Source organism: Plecotus auritus (assembly GCF_963455305.1).
Source record: "Plecotus auritus genome assembly, chromosome: 8".
Taxonomy (NCBI): domain Eukaryota; kingdom Metazoa; phylum Chordata; class Mammalia; order Chiroptera; family Vespertilionidae; genus Plecotus; species Plecotus auritus.
Genome location: NC_137782.1, coordinates 146812070 through 146824288, shown reverse-complemented (window position 1 = coordinate 146824288; position 12219 = coordinate 146812070). Strand labels below are relative to the sequence as shown.

Here is a 12219-nt window from a genome sequence, read left to right as displayed (position 1 = left end):
CGGGGGGGCGGGGGGCGGGGAAGAGGAACAATTGTAATAATCTGAACAATAAAGATTAAATTAAAAAAAAATAAGTTTTAGAAAAGACAGGAAAAAATATCCAGGTATAAGTCATCATTATCAAATAAATAATGAGTTATTTTATTTTCCTTTTTACATTCTTTTGCATTTCCTAAAATTTTGACATCAGCCATGTATCTCTTCAAATAATTAGAAAATACCTCCTTCCTACAGGAATGGAATACAACTGATCTGAAGTGTGGTATTATTTATCTCTCTGATCTTCCAAATGTTGTTCACTTAATTTGATCAGTTATGTGTTAGGTTGTAATGAAGTCTAAAAACCTATATATTCTCATAAATCAATTTCAAAATTTTATTCTAGATGCACTTTAAGTCAAACTATAATATCCACACGTTAGTATTCCAAAACAGATTAGTCCATGTGCCTATCCTCCTCTACATCTTCTGTTTAAAAGTTCCTAAGTAGCAAATTAACTGCTAATTCTAGAAATAGGCTGAGGGAAGCCAAAGGGAGGCACTCACTCTATTGCAACATCGCTGTATTGGCACCAATGTACTCTTCTCAGCTTAAATCAGAAAAACATAGAGGAATCGAATTTCTAATGGAATCTGTATAATAGAGCAGTCAAGAAAAATATTTTGCTATCTACTGTCAATTATCTAAGACACTCAGGAAAAAATGACAACATAGCATGAATGGCACAGAATGGTAACCACTGTCCTTGTGGACTTCTGTAGAGAAATGAAAGAATGACAACATAGAGAGACCGAGTTCCCAGAGAGTGAGGAAACAGAGTATCTGAGATACCTGGGGTTCTGAGCTTTTTTCAATTCTCCTCCCTCACCGCCAACTCCCTCCTAGTTTTCATACATTCCATATATTTATTTTGTTGTGAAAAAAAGAGAGATTTCTAGGAAGGGAAACACAACCTTCTTGATTTGTAAACAGGAAAACAAGGTATAAATAATAGTGAAATCAGAAACTGTTCCATTGCAGAGAAGTAACAAGTGACAAATGCATCTCTGGCCCTTCTCAAATAGGACGGTAATCACAGACTATTGGATCTGAAAGAAGCACTAAGTGTCATCTGGTCTGTGGCTCTCAAATTTGGCTGATCATTAAGTCCGCTAAAAAGCTTTGCAAAAAAATATAGAATCTTAGGTCCCATCGCTGTTGATCCCACTTTACTGGGTCTGGGATGCAATGAAATTGGTCCTACCAATATATTTTACACAGCAAGCAATTCAGGCCCCCCAAAATGCTTTGGCCAAGTTTCTACTGGTATTTAGTGGAAAATTCAGAATGAATGGTATAGTATATGTGCAAATGAGAGAGTTGGGGAGGGAGAGGAGGAGAGTGGCTAGGTTTAAATTCAATTGTCTTTTATTAGAAGAACATAATTTGATTTGTAAATGAGAGAATCAGAGTATGGAAGCACAAAGCGAAGAAGGTAAAAGAAGTAATATGTAGTTGTAAATAGAAACACAAATTGCTTGCCCCCCCCTCATCTTTCGCAAATGCTATGATCTCTGCCTACATGATTCTTAGCAACTCACCCCCCCCCCCCACCCTCACTCCCATGCTACTCATCTTCCTATGCCCCAGGGGTTGGCAACCTTTTTTCTGCCAAGGGCCGTTTGGATATTTATAACTTCATTGGCAGGCCATACAAAATTACCAACTTAAAAATTACCCTGCTATATTTGGTCAAACATTTAATTAACTCACCCCTAAGACACTGGCAGAGACAGACCAAATTGTTTCATGGGCTTAATAAGGTCTGTGGGCTGGACGTTCCCCAGCCCTGCTATGCTCCCTACCCCACGCCAAAACTTCAGAGTAAAGAAATTATATTCTTTTAGCCCTTCCCTACAAGTCCCTTTCTTTCCCTGCCACACACACACACAGCTTCAGGAAAAAAAGGTGCAGCAAAAAAAAAAAAACAACCCAGGTGGAATGAATCCCTACTGGCGGAATTCCTAACATCTTTCACCAGGAAGGAAAGCGATTTGGAAGGCAGTAGTTTTGCCAGTGTCCTTGAAATACCACTATATTAATTAAAGTGTTTTTTTTTGATACCCTAGTCCTAACTTGGATAAAAAGCATGCTGTATTAAACTAAGGATTCTATGTATGGATAATCATTTTTTTTTCATAATTTATATTTGCCATTTCAGGCACCTCCAAACACCCAATGATGTAAGAGATAATCAGTAATGCCAGAACACTAAATTTTGTCATTTGTAAATTCACGATAAAATTTCTTGCAAGATTTGACACATGATTATCCAATAAATATTCACTTAAGAAGCCATTTGAGCATTTGGAGTTTGATGCCCAACTATGATGATTAATTAGCTCCTTCTATGATGTGAAACAGAAATAGTAACAGATAATTTCCTTTACCCTAAAGACAGAAAAGCAGAAAATCTTTAATATGTCTTGGTTTTAATTCCTTAGGAAAGGAGCGGGGTGCATGGGATATTCCAGCAGATAAACAGCATAGGAAACAGATAAATTACCTGACCGTCCATCTCTCTGGAAGTCCACATGATACCATTCTCCATCATTCACCTTCTTCTGCAGGGCTTTGATTTTTATTGTACCTGACCCCATGTCTAGGAGGAGGTAGAGGTGGCCATCCAGCATCTCAATAGCAAAGAAGTCAACCTTGATCATCTGTGGGTGCTTGGCATCTTTTTGGTGTCGTGGCTTGCCATGGCTAAATAAGATGAGGCCATTTGGCTCTGTTGTGCGGAAATCAAATGATATGGAGCCCGTTTTCTTTGCATTCCATTTAGGCAAAGAGATGAAAGACTCTGGGGTTTCAAAGGTGATTGGGTCCAAAGTTGCAACATTCTCACATTTAAATGCCACTACTCCATGGATCTTCATCTTAGGGTCTCCTTGCTTGGCAAGTCGAGATAATTCCAGCCTTACATCATTATTTTTATATACAACCTGTAGGCAGAGGATAACAGTGAGAGACCAGGCTCATATTTTAATAGAATGTGTTGTCAACATCTCATGTAATTGGCAAGTAGATCATGAAAAGGTACACAATGTTCAATGCCTTTTGATGTATAATGTCATTTTTTTCAGCCAAATTAAATTCAAGTATCAATTCATTGAACAGTAACCATTCCAATCTAATGTCATTCATACAAGGTGCCTGCACAAACACATGGAAGCTGCCTGTAGTTAACTCAAATAATTTGAATAAATCTGCAGAGTTCTTGTATTTCAAGTATATGTAGACTTGGATTTATAAAAGCCATTTGCTTTTATTAGTTGGCTATTATACTTTATTAAATACAAGTATTGAGGTTTTTCAGTTTTCTCATGACTAAACTATCTGAAATTAGATACTTTTGTATAATAGTCCCCTACACTACAGAATCTCTTCTAGGGTCTATATATCCATGGTGATATACAGGATGGTACAAAAGTATGTTTACAATGGTGAGTACATGAAATACAGAGTATATTCTTTAATTATTGTTTATTAATCATTGTATTATTTTCCATATGAACAACTATAAACCTACTTTTGTCCCACCCTGCATATGTCATTTATAAGATAATAACAAGTTGAGGAAAAAAATCCTACATTTTCACAGAAAAATCATAAAATACAACTAAGGTGCAGAAGCTCGCTCTTGCCCTGCCCTACATTAGTAACTGTCTGAATAATGTTACGTAATTCTGGAACATGGTGTTTACTCTGGATCCATTCAACCTGGATCACTGGTGCTCCATTTCACTTTGAATATAACGGATGTGGAGAAAAGTGTGTCCTGTACCGTCATTTCCCAAGGCACTTCATCTAAAGCGGTGGGTGGTGCTTTAGATGACTGATCACTGGTCCTAGGGTTGTTTTAGAATCCAAATAGCAAATCCACTGGCAGGTCTCACAATATCATGCATCTGCCATCACATCACCTTGATAAATGTATAGCTATTGTGACATAAGAATAAAGAGAGATCCATACCCTTTCTCTACAAAACGCATATCATGGATAATGACATTCCAAAAAAATGTAGGTCATACAGACATAAGGGTACATTAGATATCTATGTCCAGATAGCTGTCTAAAATCTTTTAAGAGGGCACTCAAAATTTCACAGCAGCCAACACTGTGAGGTTCTAAACTCATTCATCCATGTGTAAAGTTACATTTATATAACAGAAAAAGTAAGAAAGCCTGTCTTTAACCAGGTCAACACAGCAGTTAATTCTTCCAAACCCAAGGCCAACTTGGCCAAGAGTTAGTGTGGCTGATGAGCTTCCCGAAACGAGTGTTAATGGATACTTTATTTTTCAGAGTGATTAAGAGATAACATGGTCTGGTATTGGACTCCCTAAGTTCAAACTCCACCTCCAGCATTACCTTCTTTTTCTCTCTCATAAGGAGATAATACCTTATAGGATGGTTACAATGATTAAAGAAGTAAACGCATGTACGTGAGAAAATCCACATAAAGGCAATCAATCCAATGACAGGTACATGGTAAGATTATCAACTACCTCAAACTGCATAATTATAAATATCATCCTCTCTTTACTAAGTAGACACAGAGATATTCGTTCTAAATGAATTCCTTATAAGGAAACATTTACAAATTATGCACACTCGTATAATTGGTATTTTATACTTGATTTGTGTCAACTAAATAAGTCATATATTTCAAATGCTAGTCCGAATGTTTTAATTTACCTTTATGTTGAGGAAGGATATGCTAAAGAATATCATATCCCTTACTCTTTGAACAAATATGTATAATGGTTTAACAAGATTCTATTAACAACAAAAGAAGAGAAAATGAACTTAAGCAATAGCAAAAAGGAATTAGATTAAATCTTAAGTATACTTCCCGGAAAATAGAAAGAGTGCTTAAGCCTTGGGAAGGTTGATTTAGAATTGCTGTTTTTCAGCATCATTAGCAGTGGAGAAAACGCTGTACATAGATGATTTTCTACTTTTATAACCTCTCACCATAATGTTCAAGCCACCCCAAATTATTTTCCATTTTTACTTGTGATTTGTATTTTAATATTTGGGAATTCTTTTAAAAAATATATGTTATTGACTTTTTACAGAGAGGAAGGGAGAGGGATAGAGAGTTAGAAACATTGATGAGAGAGAAACATCGATCAGCTGCCTCCTGAACACCCCCTAACTGGGGATGTGCCCGCAAACAAGGTATAGGCCCTTGACCGGAACTGAACCTGGGACCCTTCAGACTGCAGGCTGACGCTCTATCCACTGAGTCAAACCAGTCAGGGCTTGGGAATTCTTTTGACATGGATATTGATCAGGAACGAATATTTTCTGACCCAAGTGATAAGGATGACAATGCTGAACAATGCTAACACATTTCCTCTGCAATAAACAGCAATGAAATTAGGTGTTTCTGACATGAGCCAGTGGATATAAGGGTGGGTATATTGCCACATGAGTCCCACATCAGCTACCTGAAAAATGATTCAGTGAGAGATTTGTAATGCCATCAGCGAATTGGGTATCCTGGTGATAGGGAGGTTCAAGTGAATGGAGAAGAAAAATAGGGATTCACTTGATCATATTACTTAGTGTTAACCTTGTACTGTCCCTCCACTGCACAACCCAACAAAGAAAATTAATCTTCACCAGATCCTGTGCTTTATGTAGGCAGGGACCCTGCTCACTACAGCCCAGCACTAAGATCAGTGCACCTGGCACAGAGTAGACACACAAAATATTTGGTGCAAGTTGAATAAAATTCTTCCTTTACTTTTTATAAAAATCTCATTCCCAGATTACAAAGTACTATTAACAACAATATTTACAAATATAATTAAAATACAATAGGATGTCCTGCTGGTATGGCTCAGTGATTGAGCATGAACCAAGAGTTCATTGGTTCAATTCCTGGTCAGAGCACATGCCAGGATTGTGGGCTCGATCCCCAGTGAGGGGCACGCAAGAGGCAGCTGATTGATGTTTCTCTCTCATTGATGTTTCTATCTCTCTATTCCTTCCCCTTCCTTTCTCTCTAAAGTCAATACAAATATATTAAAAAAAATACAACAGACTGTAGTACTGTGGACTAATACCATAACCTAGCTACTATTTTCAGCCTATTTCTCTAGGAAAATGGAGAAACTCCTATGCATATAAATGGAAAGCTGGCCTATGTATTAGAAAACTTCACTTTCAAACCTCATTTTGCAGGGTGTAAATTACTTTTACAGTGAAAAACACCCGAGTTTAAATTCTCCAGAGGTAGAATCATTTTCCTAAAAGAAGAGTCTTGAGGAGAAGCACAATGTGTTTTTTTTCCCCCTTCTCATTTTGTATTCTTTGAAAGGCAACTCTATAAAGACAGAAAAGCAATTTTGGATGGGCAGGCAGATAGCTCTCAGCTCTACACTATTACTTCATGTGACCCAGATTTCATAATCACCCAATTTTTCTAAAGTTAGACGTATCTTAAAATGGCCTGAACATAGTTCAATTATAATAACAAGGAGTAGCCAGTAAGCACTCCACCTTCTAAAAATTCTCATGTAAGCTCTTTTTTGCTTCTTTCTGCTATGTTTCTCAGTCGTTCACCATTATTCACATATCTCTTTTCTTATTTATATCAAGTTGCAATTTATTTAATAGTTTCAACTTTCAACAAATCTCTGTAAACTCTAGCATCTTAATAATCAATGATGATATATTATTGTACACTAATTTGGATCTGTTGTGGAATCCAGATATTTTTTTTGGAATATTGACTTTTAAGAGTAATTCAAAATGTTCAACTTCACTTCTTGCTTCAGGAGCTTATATCATTTGTCACCAAAAGATAGTCATTAGTATAAAATAAGGCCTTAGGTTTTTCTGTCATTGATTTGATATTTGCTGTTTTAGCGGGTAGGGGGTTGTTTTGTTTTAGCTGCCATATGATTTCCACACACTGCTATGATGATCTTTTCCCTGTCCTCCAACTTTTGTTAGAATTTTTTAAATGCCCCTCACACTTAAATGTGGAAGAAGAAGAGTAATACGTTTGTGTTGTAGGCTTATCACTCTAAATGAATTAATGTTGTTGTACAATATAAATGTAACAAAGGTAACAGCTAACATGGCACTTGGTAGATGATTGGTCAGGGTTTTATAGTAATTAATAGAGCAGCAGGGTCAAAGTGATCAAAGCAAATTGGGGGGAATCCTTGCACATCCTGATATTTATTAACATTGTAGTTTGAAGTATACAGCAGACTTTCTCTGTAGATGAGGTTTCTTAGCCAGCAAATACATATACATAGGAAGTAGCAATTGTAGGAGTTTTACATTCACTTAGGAGAGGGCTTCTGCGCATGTAACAACAAAAACTACCACTACAACAACAACCATATCAGTTCAGATTGATGAGTGTTTACTCTCTGCCAGGCTCTGTTACAAAAGATTTATATGCATTATGTGTTTATTTCTCACAAGTATCTTAGGAAATAGATAATGGTACCCTATTTTATCGACAAATACATAGGGCCACAGAGCTCAATGAAAGTCTTATATCATGACCATGTCTAACACTGTTTGAATATCTCATGACATTAACTTCAAACTTTGTCTTAGTATCTCAGCAGGAAATCTCAGGTGTTTTTTTTTTATTGTTTTTGTTTGTTTTTTAGTTTTTTATTGCACTTGCTTAGTAAGTAGAAGATTCACAATCAAATAACTATTTGCCACTATGCAAACGGACGACCTTGCTATAAGTTACATGGGTTATTAGACCAGAGTTTTCCCTTCCATTTGTCCTCAATTAAATATTTCTAAATGAATCAAATATTCATGGAAATTTTCATGTGCCTCTTAATTAAAATGTCTCTTCAAGTTTGATTTAAGCCGAGGGGCCTATTACTCTGTATGCAGGACTACAATGTAGTTTTTCGACAGGTATTTCATTCATGATGTGTACATTCGAAAATTCCATGTGGCTTAAGCATTACCTAAGGGGACTGTTCTTTTAGTTTTACTTTTTGTTTGTTGTAAATGCATTTGATTCTTTTACTCTATTAAGAAAAAGTGAGGATATTTGAAATGCCCGAATTTAATTCTTATTTTCTCCTCTCTGTGATCTGTTCAAGCATCATCTATTCATAGCTATGTGCTTATTTCAAAATACAACCAAGAGTTAGCCAGTAAGTGAACAGTACAAGGGCCACCCCAGCAAGAGGGAAGAAAATTGCATTTGTTTTGTCACGGCCTAGATAAGGAATAGTTCAAAAAAGGAAATAAAACGTGTTACAACTTTTATCCTCAGCATGAACTTATTTATTATTTTGTAATTCATTTTCAATCCCCTCACCTTCATTTTAACCAGGTAAGTACTTATAAAGTAAGGTACTGGAGAAAAGACCATTTTACTCACTCCCCTGGGCATATGCCCAGTGCAATAGAAGAACATGGTTCAGTGAGAATAAACCAGTTTAATGGCTCTTAAATAATTGCTATGGCCATGTATACTGGCAATGTGTAAACTGTGTGTGGACACACATGAACACACACAATTTATATGCTATCCAATGTACATATGTTTATATGTAGGGTGCCAAACCTGCTATCATTATGCCCAGAAACAAAAATTCACATGTATTAAATTAGAGAGTTCTTAGTTAAGACACACAGATGGTCTGACTCATTTGGAATAAAAAATGTCTGGGCCAAAAAACAAATTTTAGCACGTATAGACTTGGCATACTACAAAGCAAGGGCTTTAGCCAGAAAAAGATTATTTTATAATTTTAAAAAGTAGAAAATTAAACAGATTTTCCTCAATGCTCCTGCCACTATGAAGAGATAAATCTAAAAGCAGAGTAGAGGCAAGATGGTCACTTTTTTTAAATCACTGCACTCAATATTGTCCTATCTCCCATCCAAGATCAAGTTTCTTATGCAAATTCATTTTCTTACGCTGGGAGCCTAGCATATATTTACTATATTTGCCTATAGTAAAATGTTGAATTTAACTGACCAAGGGGTTAATAGGATTTTAGCCACACCATAGATGTTATCACCTGTAATTCGAATATGTCCACTTGAGGCCAATGTGCATCTAGTTGTAGGGACTTACATTTGGGGTGAAATGGAGAAAGGGTGGCAGATAGGAAGGAAAGTGTAGGAAATGTACAAGCCCAGTATAAAGTATCGCAATACATCTTCAAAAACAATACGTACATTGTGGAAAGTCTATGTAAGGACAGTTATATAAGGAATTTTGAAAGATAAGAGGATGTTTTTAGGGGTAATCTTTTCCCATTTTAATCCTACTTAGAGAGTCTGTGCAGATAAAATTTTTACCTAAATTAAAACTTCCCCCATAACAAAAAAGTTAATTCTGGAATGTAAAAACAGACTACCATAACATCATTTCTCAGTAAAGGTAACTAATTTAATTTGAAAACAAAAATTAGTTGAACTTTGGAGAGTATAAAAATATTTTGTCTAAGCCATGTAGAAAAATAAACATTTTTGCTTAACTCCAATTAAATATGCTCAATACATCCTATTCATCAAAAGAAGTAAACGCAAAAAGAAACTTTCTGGCTTTTGCCCTTTCCTCATTCCATCAGGGGTCAGTGACCTGCCTAAGTTATTTAGACAACATTGGACACCATCTGTCCAAGTTAGCCCTTGGAGCTAAAAGACTGTGCTGTCCCTGTAACAGCTCTATTTAATGAAGCTTTCATGTGACAAAAAAACTCGAGTTCCATTAAATAAGAATGTCTATTTTTCTCACATTAAAGATTCAGTAATTCAGCCCTAGCTGGCTTGAGTCAGTGGCTAGATAGAGCATTGGCCTGTGGACTAAAGGGTCCTGGGTTCAATTCCAGTCAAGGGCACATGCCCAGGTTGCGGGCTCCATCCCCAGTAGGGGGCATGCAGAAGGCAGCCAATTAATAATTCTCATCATTGAAGTTTCTCGCTCCCTCTCACTTCCTCTCTGAAATCAATAAAAAAAATATATTTTTAAAAAATTCAGTAACTCAGTAATCCTCTGGGGGAAAATGAAAAAAAAACAAACACAAAACCACTATTGTCAGTAATGTGAGATTTGAGGTGTGGATTTAAAAAAAAAAAAGCTGAAAATTAGATCAATCCTCTCTTAATTTCAGATGAAGAAACTGAGGTTCAGATAAACGAAAGGGACTGTCCCAGTTGGCATCAAGCTCAGATCATGAACAAGTATTGGGGACTTCAGTGTCCAGTGCTCTTTCAAGTTTATTAAAAGAAATAAACAGCCAATGAACCATCTCTATCATAGATGCAGAATGAGGAGAACAATTACAAATGAGCAGCCCTCTCTTCTGCAACAAGGCAGAAGAGGAAGTAACTAATTTAAACGCAATCCTAATTTTAAAACTGTGTTAGCTTCACAATAAGCTAAAGCACAAATTTAAAAATAAAAGTCCCAAGGGTAAAAAATCTTGAAGTTAATTCCCCCCACTAATGATATTTAGAAAGACACTGAAAAAGTTAACTAGAAACAATAAATTTGCCATGTTGACTATTATTTTGCAATGAAGTGATGAAGATATTTTCAGCATCAGTCTTTCATGATCTTGCAGAATGTAACACCCCATAAATTAAAATTTAAAGCATCTATTCCAAGCAGGCAGATGCTGCTAGTAAGGGCAATGCATGCCTACTTTATCCAAAATGTTAGAATTGTCTTTCAGGCTCAACGAGAAAAAAGTAGCCACAATTATTTTTTTTTAAGGGAACATATTCTCCAATGAACCAAGAACGATATCTTTAAACTGATAATAAAATAATGGCACCAAATGTTATATCTAGATTTATAAGAATAGCCCTTATAAATCTAGATATAATATTAAATACTTTACATGCACAGGTTCTGTTCTTGTACATTCATTGTTTCTTTTTTCCTTGATCTAATTCTACTTAATTTAATTATCATAGCTTGTTGATAATATGTTCTAATATATGTTAGTCCCCTCCATATCAAGACATTTACATTCATTATTCTAATAATGTTTATACATTGTATCATAGAGGTTTTTGTTTTCTGCATGGATAAGTTAAACATAGATGACAGAACTATTGAAGTTCCTCTAATCTAGCTTTCCAAGCTGTAGCAAGCCAAAGCTGGTGGCTATTATTCATTCAAACTCACATAAAGAATGCTTTATGTAGCAAAAGAAATGATTTCTTGTGTAAAATTACAGTCCTGTTATTATAATTATTTGTAAAGTTACAATTCATAAATGATTGCAATCATTTTGATTTTAACACGTCTGTGAATCTGGCCTCATGCCAGAAAATTATATTATTTATTATTTGGAGGACAAATGTACAAAATCAGGAAAAAAAAAGTGAATTAGCACACCAATTACTATTTTTCAATAATCACGAGGCCCTGGTAGAGCTTCTTGCAGTAAAATAGCAGGAATGGGCCCATCAATGGAAGAGATTTGGATGCCCTGGCAAATGGCTCAGTGCAGGAGGAAGTAAAGAGCCCTCTGACTGCACTGCAATGTGGCTCTCTTCAGAGGCAAGCCACTTGCCCCAAAACACTCAGCTAGCAGGGTAGAACCAGAAGGAGTGGACAGAATGTGGATGCCTGTCTCCAAAGCCAGGGATAGACGATAGCTTTTTTGGTTTTCTTTCCATGGAACTCTTTTTATGGTAGCTAAGTTCCCTTCAGCAATAAAAACTGTAGGCCTCTAATAAGCATCCTGGACCTGAGATTTCAAGAGCTGGTTACCTGATCCGTGGTTACTATACTCAAGTTGTATGAATCCCCTTTCTTGCCATAGCTGCTGGCCTTGGCTTTTTTAAAAAAAACTTTATTGTTTAAAGTATTATACATTTCTCCCTTATTTTCCCATTGACCCCCTCCACCCCACACTCCCCCCAGGCCTTCACCACACTATTATCTGTATCCAGGGGTGATGCATATACACAGCCTCTTCAATCACACCTCCACCTGAGAACCCTCAAAGGAAACAGGGAAGCAGACACGTAAGACAGCCAACGCTGTGGCTTTTAGTATCCTGGATGAAAACATTTACTTGTTCCCGAGAAGCTTGTGTAAAAATCTGTTCTGTGATTTTAATATTATTTTAGGAAGGCAATGCATTGCATAATCAACAGGTATATATGGGTAGGAATATGGTTATGAATATGGCTATGAGTG

The 12219-nt window shown here is 36.2% G+C and overlaps 1 protein-coding gene across 18 annotated transcripts in view; it reads right to left on the bottom strand.

Moving 5' to 3' along the window:
• The window catches only part of NRXN1 (neurexin 1), a 1052009-nt gene that overhangs the window by 592098 nt on the left and 447692 nt on the right, over nucleotides 1–12219 (bottom strand). For all 18 annotated transcript variants that reach the window (XM_080686544.1, XM_080686543.1, XM_080686548.1 and 15 more), the window contains one exon: nucleotides 2547–2985. In XM_080686544.1, the coding sequence (XP_080542670.1) occupies nucleotides 2547–2985 (439 nt within the window). The remainder of the gene's footprint in view (nucleotides 1–2546; nucleotides 2986–12219) is intronic.